The sequence below is a fragment of the Desmodus rotundus genome, chromosome 10, assembly GCF_022682495.2.
Source record: "Desmodus rotundus isolate HL8 chromosome 10, HLdesRot8A.1, whole genome shotgun sequence".
In the NCBI taxonomy this organism is placed as follows: domain Eukaryota; kingdom Metazoa; phylum Chordata; class Mammalia; order Chiroptera; family Phyllostomidae; genus Desmodus; species Desmodus rotundus.
Genome location: NC_071396.1, coordinates 105,379,120 through 105,401,124, shown reverse-complemented (window position 1 = coordinate 105,401,124; position 22,005 = coordinate 105,379,120). Strand labels below are relative to the sequence as shown.

General features: G+C 47.0%; 1 protein-coding gene across 2 annotated transcripts in view; it reads left to right on the top strand.

Moving 5' to 3' along the window:
- Positions 1 to 1,069: 1,069 nt before the first annotated feature.
- Positions 1,070 to 22,005, top strand: part of BCL2 (BCL2 apoptosis regulator) — a 162,720-nt gene continuing 141,784 nt past the window's right edge. The window contains exons 1-3 of one of the 2 annotated variants that reach the window (XM_053913440.2): positions 1,070 to 1,244; positions 2,008 to 2,247; positions 2,474 to 3,330. In XM_053913440.2, coding sequence (XP_053769415.1) covers positions 2,770 to 3,330 — 561 coding nt within the window. In that variant the 5' untranslated portion in view covers positions 1,070 to 1,244; positions 2,008 to 2,247; positions 2,474 to 2,769. Of the gene's footprint in view, positions 1,245 to 1,300; positions 2,248 to 2,473; positions 3,331 to 22,005 lie in introns of those variants that run through there. The other variant, XM_045187964.3, reaches the window with a different exon arrangement.

Sequence of the window (22,005 nt, the reverse complement as noted above, 5' to 3'; positions counted from 1 at the left end):
GATAACGTCGGGACATAGTGCTACGAAGGGCAGCGCTCATTCGTCATGGTTCTATGACCACGACCCAGCATCCCTATATACATGTCCTCCAGCCCTACTAAGTAAGCTGCCGTGCTTTTAGTACACATTTTTCTCCTCTGGGCTTTATTTGTCAAAGACTCTTGGAGATAAAAATAGTTAAGCACGTGCAACTTGATTGCAGTCTTGGACTTTTCTCCGAGGGACTGTTCATGCTGATGGATTAAAAAGTGTGTGTGCTTGTATGCACATATTGTGTGTACTGTGTGTGTGTGTGTGTGTGTAGCTAACTTGAGAAGGTGTGGCCATCTGGGATTGGCTGCTAGGCGACCGTGGAGGCCTTTAGAAACCCACCCACTCGGGCGCCGGGACTGTGGGCCTGAAAGTTACCGTGTAGACCTTCTCCGAGCCCGGCCCTAACCCAAGGCCGAAATTCTCAAGAGCAGAGAAAAAGCAGCTACAGAAACATTCCAAAGCCCCCGTATCTTCCTCCACTCGCCCCTCCGCCGGCCGGGTCTGGGACAGCGTCTCCAGAGTGTGTTCTGCACGGACACCTAGGAAGCAACTTGCAAATAAACAAGACGCTTGGAGCTTCCCTCGCTCGCGAAGGTGCAGCGTCGCCTCTCTTCAAGGGAGGGCAGCGCCGAGGTCCCCGTGCTTGGGTTCAGATCGGCCTCGGCGGCCGCGCGCTGGTAACACGATGGGTGTACACACACACACACACACACATACACACACACATACACACACGCCACGCACAACGCTAGGAAGGGTCGCAGCGATTCCCCGCGCTTGTTTTCTTGGCGCACCCACCCACCCAGCCGCCGCCAGCCCGGCTGCGTGCAGTTCCCCGGGCGCCCCGGCCCCTGGCGGGCCCCGAGCGCGCCGCAGGCCCGAGGAGGCCCCTCGCACACCCACCGCGCCGCGGCCGCGCGGGAGGCCTGCGCCGTCCGCGCCACCCACCGGCCGGGCGGAGCGGGAGGAGCGGGCCCAGAGGGCGGGCGGGGGCCGTCCCAGGCGCGCCCTCCCCGGCTCGGCCCTGCGCGCCATGTGTCCCCGGCGAAGCGCGCCGCTCCCGGCCCGGCCGCGGTTCCTTTAACCCGGGAAAGGGAGCGGGGCGGAGGGGGCGGCGGGGCCGCTCAGAGGAGGGCTCTTTCTTTCTTCTTTTTTTGAATGAACCGTGTGACGTACGTACAGGAAACCAGTCGGTTCGAGCGGAGAATGAAGTAAGAGGCCAGGCCCCCCCCGCCCCGCGCCCGCCCCCTTCCTCTCCGCCCCCTCCCCCGCCCGACGCGCGCCCGCCGGCCCGCCCGCTGGCCCGCCGCTCTCGGTTTCCCCGCGGAGCCGCCGCCGCCGCCGCTGCTTGCGAAGGTGCCGAGCGCCGGGCCCTCCCAGCCGGCGCGGCCGTCATCGCCCGGAGCGGGTGCGCGGCGGGAGCGCGGGGAGACGGCCGCCGCCAGCAACGCCGCGCAGGAGCAGGAGGAGGAGAAAGGGTGCGCAGCCCGGAGGCGGGGTGCGCCGGTGGGGTGCAGCGGAAGAGGGGGTCCAGGGGGGAGAACTTCGTAGCAGTCATCCTTTTTAGGAAAAGAGGGAAAAAATAAAACCCTCCCCCACCATCTCCTCCCCACCCCTCGCCGCACCACACACAGCGCGGGCTCCTCGGCTCTGCACCGGCGGGCCGGGCGCGTCCTGCCTTCATTTATCAAGCAGCTTTTCGGAAAATGCATTTGCCGTTCGGAGTTTAATCAGAAGAGGATTCCTGCCCCCGTGCCCGGCGCGTCCCCCGGCCGCCGGTCCCTGTCTTTCCCCCCGGGGAGGCGTGAAGCGGTCCCGCGGACAGGGGTCCATGTCTGTGCCCGCGCGTGTGTGCGCGCGTGTAAATTGCCGAGAGGGGGGAAATCACAGGACTTATGCAAATACTGGACTGAACATTGTAATTCATCTGCCGCCACCGCTGCCCCCCCCCCTTTTTTTTCTCGTGCTCTTGAGATCTCCGGTTGGGATTCCTGCGGATTGACATTTCTGTGAAGGAGAAGTCTGAGAATCCATCTGCCAGTTCTCGTTTTCGCCGCTCCCCACGCACCCCGAACTCCTGATTCATTGGGAAGTTTCGCAGCAGCTCCCACCGGGGAGCTCTGAAGATCGATGGGGTCTTTGCCGTATGCGCTGGTTTTGTTTTCACAAAAAGAGAAACTTGACAGAGGATCATGCTGCCCTTAAAAAATACAAGTAAGTTCTTTGCACAGGAAATTGGTTTAATGTAACTTTTAATAGAAACATTTGGGATTTTGACTTTAAGTGCATTCAAGTAAGTTTAATTTCCAGGCAGTTTAATACATCCTTTACAGCCGTGTGATTGTAGTGTGTGTGTCCTGCTTTCACCCAGAATGTAAAGGCAGATGCACCTGATTTTGACTTATCGGTGTTTTTTTTTTTTTAACCCCTAACCTTTCAGGGTCGTAGAGGAAGTAAACTGATATTGACAATAATTAATAATAATGTGCCTCATGAAATAAAGATCCGAAAGGAATTGAAATCAAAATTTCCTGCATCTCATGCCAAAAGGGAAACACCAGAATCAAGTGTTCCGCGTGACTGAAGACACCCCCTCATCCAAGAATGCAAAGCACATCCAATAAAATCGCTGGATTATAACTATTCTTCTTTCTTTCGGGGCCGTGGGGCGGGAGCGGGGGCGAGAGGTGCTGTCGGTTCCCGGCTGCTTTTCCTCGGCTTTTCCTCGGGGGAAGGATGGCGCACGCCGGGAGAACAGGGTATGATAACCGGGAGATAGTGATGAAGTACATCCACTATAAGCTGTCGCAGAGGGGCTACGAGTGGGATGCCGGAGACGCGAGCGCCGCAGCCCCGGGGGCCACCCCCGCGCCGGGCATCTTCTCCTCCCAGCCTGGGCGCACCCCCGCGCCCGCCAGGACCTCGCCGCCGCCCCCTGCCGCCCCCGCCGCCGGCGCGGGGCCTGCGCTCAGCCCTGTGCCACCTGTGGTCCACCTGACCCTGCGCCAGGCCGGCGACGACTTCTCCCGTCGCTACCGCCGGGACTTCGCCGAGATGTCCAGCCAGCTGCACCTGACGCCCTTTACCGCGAGGGGACGCTTTGCCACGGTGGTGGAGGAGCTCTTCAGGGATGGGGTGAACTGGGGGAGGATTGTGGCCTTCTTTGAATTCGGTGGGGTCATGTGTGTGGAGAGCGTCAACCGGGAGATGTCGCCCCTGGTGGACAACATCGCCTTGTGGATGACAGAGTACCTGAACCGGCACCTGCACACCTGGATCCAGGATAACGGAGGCTGGGTAGGTGCATGTCTGGTTGAATGTGAGTCTGCAATGGAAGTCTCGGGTTAGACTCAGGTGGTTGGTGTGTGGGTGGGCTCCCAGGCCAAGGACTGGCTAATGAGCCCGTGAAGGAAACTCGGGCTTGTTGCTTCCCACCCTCTTCCCTTGTACAAAACGCATCCTGCCAACCCTACTGTGATCGCTCCTGGCCACCCAAAGTGTTTTCCTTGCTTGCCAACTGTTGAGGTTCAAAGATCCAGCATTTGCTATCCAGTGAGATGTTGGGATAAATGGTACCCTTCCAGGGTTCCCTCAAACAGGGGAAGGGGGCTCCAAGGATCCCCGCCACCGTAGTTCGCTGGCCTGTGTAGCTTGTTGAAATGGGAGACCCTGGTTGGGTCCTGGCAATCCGCATCCTACGCAACCTCCCCTGGGGGATTCTTCTTTGTCCTAAAATTTGAGAAGCACCCAATTAGAAGAACAGATGCGTCCAAGGACCAAGGGGCAAGCTTTTTCTGACTTACTCGGTGACATCTACCCCAAGAGGACAGCCGAGGTGGCCCCTGTCCCTGGAAAGTTTAGCTGTGTTTTTGAAGAGGTAAGTCCACTTTCCAAGAGCCCAGGGTCCCCAGCCTGCAGGGCGTGCCACATTCCCAGTGGGCGTGGCCAAGTGACTTTGAAGGACATTCAGCTGCGGATGCTTTAGTTTGTCTCGTCAGTGACAGAATTTGCATTGGCTGTGAACTTCATGTTCTATTTCTATCACTGGTGTACGATCTTCAAGTTCACTGGAATTGTAGTATCTTTGCGTTTTCAGCCCCTAGTACCAGCATCATCTGGTTCCTGTGCTGAGCCTGTGTGCGCCTACAGTCCCTGCAAGAAGCATAGATGAACTGCTTCTTAGCTGTGAATTCTCTCGTGCTCTGCGTTTAGCTGAAGTGATGGATGTCTGTAGTTTTGAGGAGCATCTGTGAGATGATTTTTTTCTGGGGCTGTGTTGGATGGAGCTTCTGTCATGCGACCGTAAAGGTCTTTGTGCCTGTGTGTGGTCTTCTGGGGGAGGAGAAGAATTACAATTGAGACCTATACCACCTTGTATCTAAAATTGCTAATTCATGAAAGAGTACAAGAGCAATAATTCTTGTCTGAATTTTTTTTTCAGACTTTTTGTTTTGAGCTACAAAATTACCTTGGAAAAAGGAATCTGTTCAGTGCTTCCTTTTATAGTCTCTAGGGAGAATTACTAATGTAATTATTTTATAGGATCTAACAGGAGCAGAAAGCCTAAAAATGATTACCAGGGGATTCAATCTCAAGAAGCATGTTCCATATTTTACTACAGTTTACAAAGTGTGTTGATGTGAAGGGGTCACAAAGAGAAAAGGCCAAGAAAAGTACATGGCTGACATGAATATATCTGAGCCCACTTGATCAAAGCTGACAAAATGTTCGTGCCACTCTTTACTGTTTAAAAGTGAAGTTGACTAAAATACCGCCCCCCCCATTTAAATCTCTACTTTCTAATGCTCCTTGTAAATTGTTTTTTTTTTTTGAGATGCTGTATTATCAGATCTTTAGTAATTCTGGAAGAATTCACCAAAGGGCAGAATGAATATTTCTGTTAAATGTTTGGTTAAGTAGGTGGTTTTATTTTTAACCACTATAGCCAAAGAGGTAGGGCCTTCCAGACTCCGAAATGGTCGTTTTAAGACCCAAGTAAAACTGATTTAACAGTTTTACTATTTCATATTTTTATGGAAAGTAAAGTATCTAAAAAATGCCTTTCTAGTTGACAGAAAGCTAAGGTGGTAACTGTCATCTAACAAGTAACTTAATAAAAAGATGGGAAACGGGCATTTGTGTATGATCAAAATTAAGATATAACTTTGATCTTTGCTGTTGAGTTGTAGTAATCCCATACAATTGAGTGTTCTTGTTAAGTGAAGGCTCAGTTTCCTTCTTTCAAAATAGAGTTTCTGTTGTCCAGCCCATCTTTGTGGTCAACAGGTATCTGAGGTTAAGAAACGCAGAGGCTACATTTTATGATGCCAAACCACAACAACATACCATAGAACATGATAAAAAAAATTTTTGACGAAACCTATTATAGGAAAAATAAATCAGAGAGAAGTACAAATGGCTGATGGTAAAATGTAGAGTTTTCAGAACAACATATAGATGAATGACCGTGTAGGAGATGGAAATCTGGCAAAAAGTATATATCAGGAAATGCAATCAAAGTGGACATGTTGGAATAAAAGTGGTAGCAATGGTTTACCCATTCTTTCAAATGTGCATCACTGGTCCAAATTTTTGTTTTAGGCATCTGGCATACAGACAGATTTTCCTCCAAATTTGCTTCTGTCGGGGTTGCATCTCTAATAACGTGTTGCATCTTACAGTGCAAAGCACTCTTAATAACAATAATAAAGTTTCAGAAGAGAGCTAGCACATTCTTTTGACACTTGGCAGCAACTTGTACTGGATCCAGGACTCTGTGGGTCACTTGTCTACTGAACAGCTACTCGTGGGGGCTTTAGACTCGAAGTCAGTTTTTCCTTGCTGCTGCTAATGCAAAATCAGAACCTCTTGAGGCTGAGGAAACCATTTGCATTCCACGTTCCATAATTCGGAGAAAGCAGGGCCTTAGAATGAGAGGCTTTCGAGAGATGGTCCCAGAATCCTACAAATTAAATAAAGACTAAAGAAGAAATTGGTGTAGAGTGGGATGTGCCTTTATCCCTAACTCTGAATAAGACACTGTGCGGTATGGACAGAGAGGCAGGGTGGAGGGAGCAGACAGATGGCAGCAGTTCCAGGGGGTGTCTAAGCCCTGGTGGTCAAAGCGTGGTTCACGGTTCAGCGGCATGGGCGGCGCCTGGGAGTGTCTCAGAGATTCAGAATCTCAGTTCCCACCCCAGAGCTACGGAGCCAGAGCCTGTGGTTCACACGCTCTATGGGAGTTTGCGTGCACATTAAAATTAGAGATGCACCATCTACTACTATTCCTGGGGACATCTTTTATAAAGATGGACAGTCCAGGATGGATCCTCCAGGGTCCCTTTGCAGTGGCTTCACAGGTCCCTACTATTAACCCTGGGGGGCAATAAGTTGGAATGAAAGAGGCAGGAGGTCCATGATGACGATAAGCTCCGTCTTCTCCGCAAGGTTTTTGATGGTAGTTACGCAGTTTGTATTGGCATCGCCCAGTAATGTAAGATCGCTTTCCTGCTTCGGTGAGAGGCAGGAGATTTAGTTCTTTTCATCTCTCCATTAGTTATTATTTTATCCCTTTGTAACACAGTTTAAATTCTGTGGATGGTTTTAGTGGCCCCGGCGCTGCTTCAAGAATAAGGGGCTCTGGCGAGCAAAGGGCTGAGACCAGGGCAGGTAGATGGTGAGTGAAAATTGATAGCACTCTCTAAACTGAGAAATGTGATATTTACTTTCATGTTTTAAAAGAGAGCAAGGTGGGGACTGCTGAACGAACCAGAGGGGAGGCTGACTGGCTTCGTTCTGCTGATGAGATGGTGGTGTGCCTTTTTATTGGGAGGCGGGTGGTCTTTTGGACTTCTGGTCTTCTGGTCTTTGTGGTTTAGGAAGACAGAAACTTACTTCTCCACATCTCGTAGCGGTAGCTTCCCTTTTATTAGCTGGTCAACAAGCAATTTCTCTTTTCTGTATCTAGTCCAGTTCTACCAAAACATTTGATTAACTGGAAAGCAATACCGTTCCCATGCCTGTGTACAAAACACACAAAACAGCGTCATTTTTCCAGGGGCTGAGTATCGGCAGCTAGTGGCCAATTTTGGCAGCAAAACGATAAGATTAAAAATAGCTCAAAGATGATCCAGTCTTAAATAATATATTTAATGATGAACTTTCCTTGGGAAAGTGCATCTGCCTGCTAACAACCACATGACCTCTTTCAATAATTCATTTTGTAGGAAAAAAATACATGATTGCTTGTAGAGTTTGCAGTCATGTGCTGTTGAGTAATTATATTTCTGGACCTTTGTAAAATGTTATAGTTCGCTCAGTTCTCTTTTCTGTTTCAGGGCTGTGGTGGCTATTTCATGTCTGGTGAAAACACAGCTTGCTTATACGCCTCCTGTTACTTAGCTGTGCTTTCTAGTGAGAACTGATTGATCTTGTTAGCAATCCTTGATTGAACTGGTACATTTCAGATTGCTTAAATGTCATTAGGCCACACAGCACACCCGGTAACAAAAAGCCACAGATTTTTTTTTTTTTTTTAAGGCAGACTCTTACAGTTTTTCCTTATCTCTACTCCCAGTCCTAGCCAGCTTTTTGGAGGGATGATAAACCACTCGTAAAGCAGGTGTGTGGGTGCTGTTATTAACAGTGGTCTCTCCCACTCAGCACACCCCACACCCATTGCGGAGGTTACCCATCACGTCTCTGCAGTCATTCAGCAAAGCAGGGTTTCAGCCGAAGCGCGTCCGTGCTAGAAACACAACGCTGTCTTTGTAGTGCGCAGGTAGAAAGGTTTTTCCCCCAGAGATATATTGTATTTGAGGTTCAAAGGTTCTGTTAAACCTTTTTAAGGTAATCTAATATCACCTCATTCAGGTATAGCAGTAACCTCCAAAGCTGGTCACCCTTTCCCCCACTCCATACAGAGACCACTCAGTGAATTTCCTTCCCTGGGAAGCGTCTCTTTTATCCCTCTTGGTTTGATTCAAACAAAATTAGTTAGACGTCAACTGATGATGAATATCAGCCAAGGACTGAGACGGTCATTCGGCAGATGTGATCACAAGTCTTCTGTGTGCCCTGGGTGAGTTTGGGGTACAGGAAGGAAAGCTTCTCCCATCTCCTGGGTGACCTCACAGGCTCATGCTGGGTGTCTAAGTCAACTAGTAGTTGCCACACAGCCTGCTGGGCACAATCCTAGACTTCGGAGGGAAAAGAAGAAAAGTCAGTATATGCTATTGTGGGTACACATCGGTCTTTGTCTGAGAAAGTTATTTCTAATCATGGCTGTTCACTTGAGCATTAGGCCTGATTTACATAGGAGGAGAAATGTAGATAAATTTTGAAATCCTGTATAACAAGATATATGCTTAAGAGAACTGAAAGGTAAGGGGAGTTCCCTTGTTAAATATTTACCCATTAAGTGCTCTTTCTACACATTAAGAAGACTTAATAAACACTAGTCTGACATTCTTAAAGTATTTCATTAGTTCTTTTTAATGAAAAGAAATCAAGGCTCTGATGAGGATGATTGGAATAGCTTCCTTTGAAGAACCGTCTTCCTTAAAGAATTCTTGCAGGCAGAAAAATACAAGTAGATTTTGAACCAGAACAAGGGTTCTTCTTTGGGTTAGGAAAAAAAAAAAGCCTGTGTTTTGTTTTGGTTTTCGGTTATAGTGCTGTTCGGTTAATCAAGAGGCTCCTCTTCCAAAATGCTATTTGCAGAAAGTCCCAGTCCTCTGTGATTTGTGTTCCCAAAGAGCAGGTGTTCAGCATCTAACTTCTTGCCCTCCTGGTCCCCTCTCTTTAAATGGAGATTGTAAAACTTTTGAAATTACAACAAAGCCGTTTGCGTTTTTAAACGTATTGCTGCGGTCACCTCTTGTTCTGATCTACGCTCAGTTCTGTAAGTGCTAACATTATTTCTCTGCTTTCTGTTTGCCAGACAAAAAGATAAAGCCAGCTGTCCTTTAGGGAGAATGAAGACTGACTATTTCTCTCTCTCCAAAGTCACATGGGCTTTCTCATAGGGATCCCACCACAGCCCCCATTCACCGTCCTCTACTTGCCCATGGCCCCACCAGAGACAGACCTCCTTCCAAGGTGGGGCTCCTTGTTCTGTTCCAACGTGTGAAGGGTAGAGTTCACTCGAAGAATGAGCCTTATGCCTGGATCCCAGCAAGAGGCAGCAGGAAAGGGTCTGACCCCCACTCCAGTCTTGCTAGAGGCAGCAGGGCGAGGCGGACTTCTCTTCACAGAGACGAGGCATTCCCTTTAGACCGTAAGTTCCAATCCTGTGCAGGGAAGAGATGGAATCTACTGGCAGAATTTTTCCTGGCTCTGCTCTGTGTTGGGGGAAAGTAGCGTTGGGGCTATGGTGTAGCCTTAGATAAGTTTTGACTTACTAAAGTTAACTAAAATAACTTAGACTAAAGACACTTCCCCAAACACCCTCTTCAACATGTGCGAAAGGGAATCTCCCTGACATGCTGGGGTGACCATTTGTAGCAATATGCTAAGAGCTACTTGGGTGACTCGCTTGGGCGACTGGCGGATTCTACCAGAAGGTTCACTGTAGAATCTATCTCTCTGAGACATTGCACACAGCATATACACTTCAGTGGGAAACCTTTTATTTGCAAAACAGGTATTTCCATGCTTCTCCTGGTTTTGCCTTCAGAACTTCAGGAATAGAGCTCTATTTCATTTCTAGTTAAGAGAAGTTTCAAATTTTCAGGGGAGATTTTTATCATTGAAACCAACACCTCTTTCTTGTGACAGTTCCAATGACTGTATTTCTCCACTTTTAACTGTCTTGTCTTAAGCTTCGAAAGAGAACAGAGAGTTAACGCTTGGAGCACCAAGCAAGGGATCCATGTGGTCGATTGACTTTTCTTGACTTGTTCCAACTCTTCTTAAGCAGCACTAAGATTTCTTCCACTTTAGAACATGATGAATGTTATTTCTATGTATTATCTCTGAAGTTGAATTGCAGCCAAATGTTCCACTCAGCTGCATTAGAATGTTCTCAGAGAATATGGGACAAATGCTTAGTGCTATTCATTCAAGGCCGATTTGCTACATATATTACCTTCTTACAATTAGGATAGGGAAAAATTAATTACAAATTATATCATCAGCTTTAGATATTGATTTTTTTTATCTCTTTGAAAAAAAAAACAAGTTCATAAAGTTTGCCAGTTGGCACTTCCGAGTCTAAAATTTCAGGACTGTCTCTGAGCCATTTCCATGATGAATTCCAGCCAGCATTTCTCTGTCTCGCTCTCTCTCTAACTCTTTTTTAACACTGAAAAATTTTAGAGGTGGTTTTGAGCTATTTTGTAACCAAATTATAAGTACAATGAGGCAGAGGCACTTACTACCTATTAAAGTGACAGGATAAGAAGAAAAGGGTTTGCAGAAGTCTTAATCGAGGAAAATGAGCAGAACTTAACCCCGAGTTCCTAGTCATCAGGACAGTGATGAAAGGTGAAAAGGTTGTAGGATCTCATGTGAGATGGCATGCACACCAACTTTTTTCACTGAAGAACCATTTTTTTGAGAGCCTACTATGTGCAAAGCTCTATGCCAGGGGCTTCAGTTGAGTAAAACAAGTGTAAGATAGAGGCTTTGCCTTCAAGGAACTTACCAACCAGTAGTGAGATTAAGTCCATATGGAAACTGCTGTGCAGTTGACACTCTTTAGTGAATGGAGAGATCTGGCCCAGGTGGAAGGGGATCTGGAAGAGTTTGATGCCAGAGACGATCGGTAGGAGAGAGGGGGAGCGGGCACTTGAAGTTACTGAAGCAGAGGAGTCAAAGCAGGCAGAAATGTCCGAGGCACGTTTGGGGAATTGCAAAGAGTTGGGCCTCTCGTAACTTAAGCCTGGGTCCTAAGTCTAGCGGTTTGTGTGTAACTTGGTAGCTGTTAAAAGGATATTGAAGGGGTTCTGAGACATCTGTGGACTTGCAGAAGATTGACAATGATGAATGCTAGATAGTGGGAGACCGGGTAGGAGGTTTGAACCATGGTGGTGGAGTGGGAAATGGAAAAGACAAGACAGACATGGGGGATGGTAAAGTCAAACCCAGGAACTGACAACAGAGTGGATGAGAGCAATGAGGGAAAGGAGGAAGCAAAGGACTCAAGTTCAAAGCCCAGCTGGTTCAAAAAATGATATTGTTCTTAAGAGAGAAGGGAAAGATAAGAACAGTTACTATTTTGTGGGATAAATGTGATGAAATTAATTTTGGACATTTTCAACTTGAGCTTCCAGTAAGATATCCATGTGGAAATGCCCACTAGCTATTGGCCTTAAGGATTTGGAGCTCGAGAGAGAAGTTTTGGTCAGAGTATAATACCCATTTCCCCCAACCCATGTAGATTTCCCATTTTCTCTTTCAAGTCCCAAAGTAGTCCCAGTGGCTGCTGCTGATTCTATCTATCTTCTTTTATCACTGCTTTCCCCACACTGCCTTTCCCCAAAAGCTCTCTGTAGAGTTCTCTGGATTGGCTTAAGATGATTAACTCGGAGTTTTACTGTTCAAAGGCTAGGTTCCCACAGCCAGGTTGCCTGCTTAAAAAATAATTCAACTTGAGTGAAATTAGTGTTCTGATATCCTAATAGTATCCTCCATTTGTGCAGGCTTATACAATCAAGTGTTCTCCTTCACTGGGACTTCTCACTTAATAAAATATTTCTCCTGTTCAATTTCTCCTGGCACCTAGCATAATAGCTAGAGGTGCACACACATTGATTGTTTATTGAATTAATGAACTAATAAAGTGATTAAGTTAGAGGCATTTGGGGCATTGAACTCATTCTAACCCAACTGACATCTTCTGCTCCCCTTAGTATAGTGTGTGTGTGTGTGTGTGAGTGTGTGTGTGTGTGCATGTGCTGACTGTCCCATCCCACAGATCTGTTAATATTTAATACAAATGAAAAAAGAAAAATGCCTGTTAACTCTTTTGACTTGATCCTTCATCACTGAATTGGAAAGGTATGTCATTCATACCTGAAGAGAAATCATCTAGATTTTGCTTGATAGTCAACTTTTATTAGTTCTCAATGCTAATGTTAGACACCAGCCTACTGATTGTTGCATTATGTCTTATTTGCACAAACACATACATACAGTCTACATACATGTGCAAAGGTGCTTGTGGTCCTCACGTTTCATATGACAAGCCCTGTCCAGACTGTGAAATTCTTGATGTTTGAGATTATCCATCCCCTTACTGTTAAAGAAATCAGGGCTTGTCCAAGGTTCACCTGGCGGGAACAAGGTGGGCTTTGCCTCTGAGCTGCATGTTAGCTCAAATATAAAAGAACTACGGCAGGAAAGTCAGGATAAAAGGTCCTCCAGCTCCCATGAAAACAGGCAGCCGATTGAAGGTGTAACAGGACAGCTCACTGTGCCCCGAGGTGAGAGGACCTGAGATTTTGTTCCCCCAGACGTTGACCAGCGAGAGGACCACCAGGGGTGTCACAGATGAAAACCGCTGGCCGGGCGACTTGGGGCCAAGCTCTCTGTTCTCACTGACGCGGGCATCGCAGCCTGTCTGTGGTTTTACGAACTGGTGGAATTTGTATTTTGAGACTCCTCGTCCCTGGCATGAAGCAAACTCAAAGCCTTATTACTCCCCATTTGTCATCTGTTTGAAAAAGATGGTATGATTTGTTTACTTGTAATGGAGCTTGACCATACTGCTCTAGGGACTTTTTAAGAAGAGGGATGTGTCAGCTTACAGATTTGTCCCCATGAATGAAACCACAAGCAAATTTTCTCTTCTCCCCATCCTCCCTTCCTCCCTGTCGTTTCTGCAGTGACCATCTGCGCGCCGTGTTACTGTTGCCAGACCCTCTTCAAGTGGCTTATCTAGGAGTGAATTCAGAAACTTCAAATTATAAAGGACACCCAGATAATTGGCCTGTTTTCCAAAGTATCTGTCCCCTGTGCTGCTGCCAGATTCCTTCTTAATGAACACATCCAGTGACAGTGGGCCTCTTGAGCTCGTCCGCATCCGTGAGAAAATGAGCCTCCCAGCTTTGTAACAGCTTGCGGCTCAGGGAAAAAAAAAATGACAGCCATTGCACAAGTTTCCTTTGAATGTAGTTTTCTTTCCCATAAATGATACTTTGAGAATACACTTAAGGGGTTATTAGTTTTCTATTTCATGCTTGGCCTGTGTGTGAGAATAACACAGGCTGTCACGGCAGATCAGTAGCTAAACACGCTTTGTCTGGTTAATGTGCGCATTTAATATTTGGCTCAATTAAAAATTAACTGATGAAAGTACACGTCAAATGGAATTTGAAAATACCTTTGGAAGGAATACCGCAAGGGCATGACCAATGAGTAAATTAGTAGTTTGAAAAGGTGGAGACTTTGGGGATATTTAATAGGAGTTGAGACACTCGACTCTGCCTTCAAACTTCTCCACTTACTTGGCTCGGCATGATATTAAAAAAGATGTCTTCCTTCTACCTGTTAAGGACTCGCTTGCGTCTCTGTTTTCTAGGGAATAATTGTTTGGGGTGGGGGGGCTGGATCATGCAATTAAAGCAGACAGGAAATTGGTTATTCATTAATCCCACACATTTTTTTTTAATTGAGTATGTGCCGTAGGCCAGACCCATGGGAAGTGGGAACCGCACAGACGTGGCCTACACTCTGGGCGGGGAGGGGGGAGGGAGGGGTGAGGATCGTTAAACGGCAGGTACAGTCCAGCAAGGGTAGAGCTGGGGGAGAAGAAATGCAGACACAGGAGGGCCATTTATGAGAGTCAAGGACGTCTTCCCAGGGAAGGGGGTTGAAGCCTGGAGGATGAGGTGGCCTTAACCTAGAGGAATGGGAAGGAGGACCAGACAGAACACGGAGAACAAAGGCCAGAGGCCTGAGCACCTGTGATGCGCTGCAGGAACTGAAGGGCCAGTCTGGTCGGAGGGAGAAGGCCAGATCAGATAGGTGATGCTGGACCTGGACCACCAGGGACGCTTTGCTGCAGCAGGGTCATTCCGGCTCCACTTCATTCAGTTCATGAGACCGGGGAGAACTTAGCTCAGGAAGTCACTGTGCTCGACCCAGACGGATGGAGTAGGCACAGCAAGAAATCCATGGCTTTGGGCAGTGATTTGGGCCAGGATGGAGACATTGGGGGGAAGATGTGATTGACTGAATGCTTCAAATCATCGCTCATTTCTTCTTCAATTTCAGGAGTCTTTTTCTGTGATCCTTTTGAAAAGAATGTGGTCATTGTTGTGGTTATATATGAGGTTTCTTTCTTTTTTTCCCATTCTCTTATACTAACACTGCCTGGTCGAAAAATGTTGGAATTCACATTGTATTAAATCTTCATTAACAACCAGTTAATAAAAGTGTATTTGGAGAATGAATTCAGTTATGAAAAGCAGTTTTCATGGAGTTTTTCTCCAGGTGAAAAAATTTCAACAGCTAGATATTAGGTAGGATTTTAACGTGTCCAAAGGCATTTCATATCTACTGACCCATTTAATCTTCAAGGCAAACCCTACGCAAGGCAGGTATTATATTCCCACTTCTCTCTGCCTTCCTCTCCCCACACGCTTATTGTTATTTGTGTATTTCCCACGTGAAGAGAAGCTTTGCCTAACAAAGCCACGTGAGAGCCAGCAAGTCAAGAAAAGCTGGTCTTCATTCCCAGACTGGAGTCCTGTAGCTACCTCTTTGTGCTGCGTTGCCTCTCGGGATGTGTTTTCCTAAGGGCACCAGATTCCTCAACAGAAACTGAATCAAGTGTATCTATTTTTGATCCTCTCCTGCTTCTTATCTAAAGATGGTCAGGAAATTGAAATGTGGTCTTTTCTTTCAGGTTATTGTTCCTTCTTTGAGTTTGTTTTTGAAGTGTGTTTTGTGTTTGCCGCAGAGGGGCCCCCGCCTGCTTGTCGTCACTGCATTCCCACACATTCACTGGAGACCCCGTGGGTGTGCGTGTGAGGTAGGCAGTGGGCTTGGCCTTGGAACCCCTCCATAGGGGACAGCAGCGTGATGGATGTGAGCACTCGCTAAAGCTCCGTGTGACGGTTCTGGAAAACAGCCCCATTCAACGGGGGACAGGTGGAATTATATCAACGTAGACGATCGTTTTTGATGGCTGATATCTAACTAGCGACCCCTGTTTTCATTTCCTTTTAAAATTGGGCTCCTCTCTGTAGGTAACCAAAGTGAATTTGCTAGTGCAGTGCTTATTGAATTTAGAAAAGGGTGGAGGCTTCCTCAAGTAGTGTTTCCAGTGTCTCAAGGGCATGTGGCTATGTGGGTTCAAGTTCTCGTTCATTCAAAAAATATTTATAACAGTGCTGGAGCTATAATGGAAAAACATGACAGCCAGGGACTGTCTGGACCAACGATTTTCAGCCTTTTTCACGTCATGGCGCACGCACACTTAATTACTGACATTCTGTAGTATGCCACAAAATATGTTTTTTGCCAATCTGACAAAACAAAATAGGTATAATTTTGACTCATTTACACCAGGTGGCTATTGTTGTGTTGGCTGTGGTCATTTTCTTGACGATCTAATGGAAAAGAGGTCAGTGACCCTGACTAAATAGTCGGGTGTTGCATGTTTTAAAACTTCTTGTGCCGCACCAGTTGAAATTGCTAGTCTAGACGGTTCCCGATTCCAGCATTGTGAGGAAGTCAGAACAGCAGACAGGCAGATAACTGACAGTATCCGAGGAGGACTAAAATGTAGCAGAAACAGGACAGACTGTTACAGGAGTGCTTATCGTCTTAAATTAGCCTTTGAGGTTCCTCTGGTCCTATTTGCAGTTTACACAGAGGAGGTTGAATGGCTTTTTAAAAATTAACAGCTGAAAACAGTGTTCCACCTTAAAAAGTAATATATGTGTTAGTATAACACAGCCTGTGCCTCAGTTTAAAATGGGTTACAGGGCACTGTATAGCCTTAAAGACTTCTACTGTCTCTGGCTGAAGCCTCTGGAACACTCTTCCCCATATCCCCGCCGATCCTGTCAGTTTCCCCATCCTCGTCTGTCGCAGCACGGTCGCTGGCACAGTCATGGAAGGAAGGAAGCAAGCATGTCTGAACCCCAGTGTGTGCCAGACTCTGGGTACAACACTTTCATGGGCAGGAGACTATTTAACCCCGATAACCTCCCCTGAGGGTAGGAAGTGGAATTATAGATGAGGAAACAGAGGTTCTGCAAAGTCAAGTAACTCCGCCTCCGAAGAGGCAGCACCAGATCCCTTTTTAGTCCATCCGAGTGATAATTGGTGTCCTCTGAAATGTAAAGAAATTTAAAAAATGTAAAACAGAAGCCTATCGAATGTAACAATTTGATGCACGTGACTTTGGGATTTCTTTTGCATCTCTTTAGAAAGCCACTTAACTGTCTTTCTTCCAGTAAGTAGGGGGTGGATTTTTTAAAGCTTTTATAGTTTAAAAGAAGAGAGGGAAACGTTTTGTTTCTGTCTCTCTCCTTTTTGGCTCCAATAGTCTGCATAAATAGCCTTTGAAAAACAAGTAGTAAAAACTGCTTCATACCAAGACCAGATACCCGATTCAGAAGCTCTCCGGGAGGGAGGCTGGCGTGTCTGTGTGCGTGTCCGAGCGTGCGTGCGTGTGCGTGTGTGGGAATGACATCCACAGTGTGCTCCTGGTTTGGGAGAAATGACCTCACTGTCCAATTTTAACAAGCCTCATGCCTTAATCAAAAGGCGGGGAAGTCTGCGGTTTTACCTGGGGTGCGATGCTCAGCCCTTGGCCGTTCTTATTTTAGGCATGACCTGAGTGTGTTTTTTTCAGAGGGCAGAAGTGGAATGACATGTTACTCAAGTTTACAAGATGATGATGTGTCTGTTTTTATATCTAGCTGTAAATTTTATTCTGCTCATAAACAAACCCACCTTTAGCCACCCAGCTGTATCAAGGGAGAGTTATTTCCATCCCCTCAGTTTAATTTGGATACATTTGGCTTAGAACAGCACAGTGTTTCCATAATAACATTTCAACAGGATGCTGCTGTGTTGATCTGCGGGGCTCAGGGAGTTTCACCATCAGCCAGGAAACTACTTTCTTAAAGAAACTTAAACATGAACTCCTGACAAGATAGGAAAGTCTTACTAGGCTCCTTATTAAACATTTCTCTCTCGTTTTTTCCTGCTTTCTCATTAATTTATGTATCTCTCTATGTCATCACACAGGTATAGAATGAATATGTAACTAATCTGAAGTTCATGCACTGAATAAGGAACTCAAATCAGAAGAAAAAGAACTGTTGTAAGGGCTTTGTTTAATAAAGCATGCATAAATAAAAAATTAAACTTTTCTCCCAGGCACAACTTGTTATAACTTTGGGAGTAGAACTTCATGGTATTTCGTAAGGAAGCAAAAAAGGAAGGGAAATTATTATTCAGGCAGAGACACAATAGTAACCTTTCATTAAGTGAGACAGAGTTCAACACCAGGTTCCCCAAACCCTGTGCTCTGCGTTTGTGGAACTGAACACGCCCCCCCAGCTATTTCCTCTCTTTTATGGACCAGACTGCTTTAAAATTTTTGGTCCAATATAATCTAAAATGTCTAATTTATACTCTCTAAGGCAACAGTATAATATTTTAAAGGCCTACTTTATGTATTTTTAGAAATCCTTAAAATCCTAATGGCTTCAGATAATTAGGATCTTTGTTCTTTAACGGCTTTATACGTGACTGCTTAGTTATAGGGCCTGATCTCAGGGGAAGCAGGGGAGGTATGGAGTCCCTGCCCAGGATGGGTTCACTGGTTTCCAGTGCAAAAAGGAGAAAGCTCACCCTTTCTCTGCCCCAGTTCTCCCTGAGATTATTTATAATGTCCACGTGGAGGTGAAGCGCACCTGTATGTCACCTGTGTTGTGACTGGTGAAGGAAAGGCCTTGGTGGCTGCAAGGTCCATCAACACCTTCGAGATCTCTCAGTTACGACGATCCTAAACACGCCTTGGAACCAGGAAGTCATTTCAAGCCTTGCTGGGCAGAAGGATGTCACAAAAGTTCACATGCTAAAGGTCACACCCTGACTCATAAGAGCTTGCACATTGCTCTTAACGGGTTTGCTTTTTAAAAAGGTTACATATGCAGGGGTAAAATATACATAACATCAAATGTACCATTTTAACCATTTTTAAATGCACAGTGCGGTGGCATGAAGAATGGTCACTGGTGGTCATGCCACCATTGCTTCCCTCCACCTCCGGAACTTGTTCATCACCCCGAACCAAAACTCTGTCCCCCGAAAACTGTGCCTCCCCACCCCCTCCAGCTCCCAGTCCCCAGTAGCCACTGCTCCACCTGCCGTCGTTAGGGATCTGGCTGCTCCACGTGCCTCATGGTGGAATCGTACAGTGTCTGTCCTCTCGTGTCTGGCTTATTGCCCCTGGCATAATATCCTCGAGGTCCGTCCATGTCGTAGCCTGGGTCAGAACTTCATTGCTTTTGAGGCTGAGTAATTTTCCACCCAGTTTGTTAAAAAAAAAGAAATACAGTTTCTCACAAAAGGAGTTATCCTTTTTTTCCCCAGGTCATGGAAACACTAAATACAGTAAACTAGTACTGAGCTGGTAGTAGAGGCCTGAAAATTATTAGAGAAATTATTGTAAGAGTCCAACTGTAAGGAAGAAAATAAAAATGCTATTAAAACCAGTTCAGGAACTAAGACACACGGCCTCGTGTGTGGGGCGGGCAGTGATGAAGACGTCACCAGCCCTGAGGTCACCCACGGGACCATCTTCTTTTGTCCTAATGACGCCGCTGACTTATCGGGACTGGGTGACTTTCCACAGTCAGCGTTGAAGAGTTCAAGCAGAGAGGGTGATAGGCTTCCAAGGTGTCTCCATTGCAAACAGTTAAATTTTTTAAAAAGTTTCAGCTGCAGTTATCTGAAAAATCCACTTTGGTGAAATGACTCATTCCACAATAAGGCGAAATAGAGGAAGCAAAGCAATCATAGTGTAAAATAAAATAATAAAATAAAATGAGGCTAAGAGACTTTAAATGGCACCTGCTTACCTGTTCTATTTCTTCTCCTACCTCCTCCTTTTTTTCTGAGCAGAGAATTAATAGGCACACGACTTAGTGGATGTGAATATTGGTATTTCTGGGGGAGCTTGTGCTGTATTGCTGTATCTAAATTACCCTCCTGTGCAGAGCTGAATTGTTCGCATATTTTGAATAGCAGCCCATCCTGCTGAGGGACGTGTAGGAGCTGCCTACACTCCCTTAACTCTGAACATCTGCCTCGTGGCTTCACTTGGAAACCTTTGTACAGTAAAATGTGCTCCTCAGCTCCTCCGGCAACCTCTGTGTCTCTGTTCTCTGGCCTTGCCGAGAGCAGTCTCCTGGGGAAACAGTCACACAAACAGAACTATTGCAACCCAGGGAGTCTGTCCTGAGAAACTGAAGGGTGGCTTCCCAGAGGAGGTGCCATTTGGCCTGGGTCTAGACGGACACATAGGAGCTTGCCCTGTGGATTGTGGGAAAGGGTACCGTGTGCAAATAAACAGTGTAATGTAAGAGTCTGACCCGAATGCTACAAAGGTCGGCGTGACCAGAACACAGGGGACATGGGGTGAAACGGAAAGAGACAAAGCTGGGGACTTAGTTGAGGCTGACTCCCCAGGGCCCTGAGTGTCTCCTCAAGGAACTTCAATTTGATCTTTCTTACAGTGGAGAGCCAGTGACTGTGTCCAGCAGGGTAGTGATTTTTGTTGGTGGCGGAGGGGACAGCAGGAGGCCAGATGTGGCAGGTGTCCATCCCGGGATGGGCTGAGCCCCTGGCCCACTGGGATGGCATGCCCAGGAAAGACACTGTGGAGGGAGAATCGGCCAGGTTGTCCACAGAAGTTCGGCCCTATGGTTGTGACTGGATCATCACTGGACCCGCGGTGCTCAGCGGGCACACCATAGTAGGTGCCCGGGAAGTGTCGACTGACCGGCTGAATGCGCGGACAGTGACTTTGCTCTATCTTTGCACGAGGACAGCCAGAGTGTCCCTGGCTGTGTGGATGTGACAAGGAGTACTGGCCACATTCAGGGGACACTGTGGTTCTACCTATGGTAAAGCAGACGTTCACAGGTGCACACTCCATGCCAGCCGCTTTCTGAATGTTCTGCCGGTGTGGATGCAGCAGTCGGGGTGCGGCTGTAGTCAGAGGGGACCGAGTACAGCTGCTTTGGGTGCTGAGCTGGGATTTGAACTCAGGCGCCCGTAGAGGACTTGGCGCTCTTGATCACAATATTCCGTCCCCTCTCTTCTTCTGGGGTTTCCAGGAAGCCTTTTCACTCGAGGCCCCAGAAGGGATGACTCGGGGCAAGCCTGGCCAGCGGCAGGATGCAGAAAAGCCTGTTTAGGAAACCATTTATCTCACGCAGACATACCATCGGAGATGACCTTCGCAGAAACAACAATGGCGATAATAACAGCGCCGCAGCCTTTACCCTGGCGTAAGAGCCGGGTTTGTCATGAAAATGGAATTTCTCTGGGAACTGGTCCTAGAAAGAGATAGGCAGTCGCGATAAAACAGCAAAGTGGACACTGGTGTTGCGTTGTGCTCTCTGTGTGTTTTCCTCCGCACTCTCCTGCGCTGTGTCGTTTCCTCTGTGCACTTGCTGTCTGTGAATGGGCCCTCGGTCCCAAAGGAAGGGGGGAGGGGTGTGCACTTAGAGGCAGTCACACGTTGCCTCGAGTTTGCCCCTCGCCCTACCTGGCTAGAAGGGGACAGGGTCCTTTAGGGTAAATGTGGCTTTGGGGATGGAGGCCTGTGGCTTTCTGGAATGAAGGGTGGTGAGTTTGGTTTCCCAGGTGACCCACGGGCCGGCATCCGAGCTCCGAGGCGTTCAGGTGTGCGTGCCGTCATGGATCATTACAACCCCAGCCGAGGCTGTGTGTTCATGCCGTAGGTCAGAGTCATATAAAATAAACTCTTGTCATAACAAAGGATGCGGCCGCCAGATTACATCTGAGTTCGCCCCCGAGGACACTGATTTTCATGTCAGTGTGGGGAAGGGATTCCATTTTTATGCCGATTCTAATTGGGGGTCTGTCTTGCTCCACCGCCTGAGTAAGTGGGGATAAATAGTGGTGGTCATAGCCGCCTGGAGCACGAGCGGGGCCTGGAAACCCAGCCAAGATCTCTTGGCTCTGATTTTATGCGAATTCGCTGAACAGCATGCAAATGATTTCTTAGTAACACAGGACTCAGGGGCAAGTGCTCATCTGTTTCCAGCAGGCTCCCTGGGCTTTTAGCAGCAGCCCCTTTAGAGACAAGTCTGCAGCGAGGCAGGTTAAAGACGGTTTGGGGAGAAACGTTCTTTCCATCAGTAGATTCCGCGCCCAGAATGTCATCACGACCAGCAGCTTGCCTCTTGGCAGCCTGCAAGCCAAGACTTCTGTGTTTTGAGAACAGAAAAAGATCAGCACAGATCTGATGCTTTTTAAAGCCCTGATTCCAACTCTGATTTTAAAGATGTTCCATGGCACAGGCTATGTCCACACACTCAAGCATCCCATGTATACTGATTGGGCACGATTCCCTACCAGGCGTGGTGCTGTGCACCGAAGAAAAGCTCGCTGATAGGCTCCGCCCAAGTGTGGAGCCATATGCCATGTCTGAAGTCTGCCCTGTCCAGTATGGTAGCCACTAGCCAGGTGTGGCTGCTGGCACGTGGCTTGTGGCTAGTCCAAATGCGGTGGGATTGGAATGTAAAATGCACACCAGATTTCAAAGACTTAGTATGGACAGATCAATGCAAAATATTTTGTTAGCAAGTTTTGTTTGTTCCATGTTGAAATGATATTTTGGAGATATTGGTTTAAGTGAAGTAAATGTGGCCCCCAGCAAATTTCAAATTAGATATGTGGCTCACATTATATTTCTGTTGGGCAGCACAAGTCTAGACTGCCAACTGCTTATTGAACAGTGTAGCCACCATT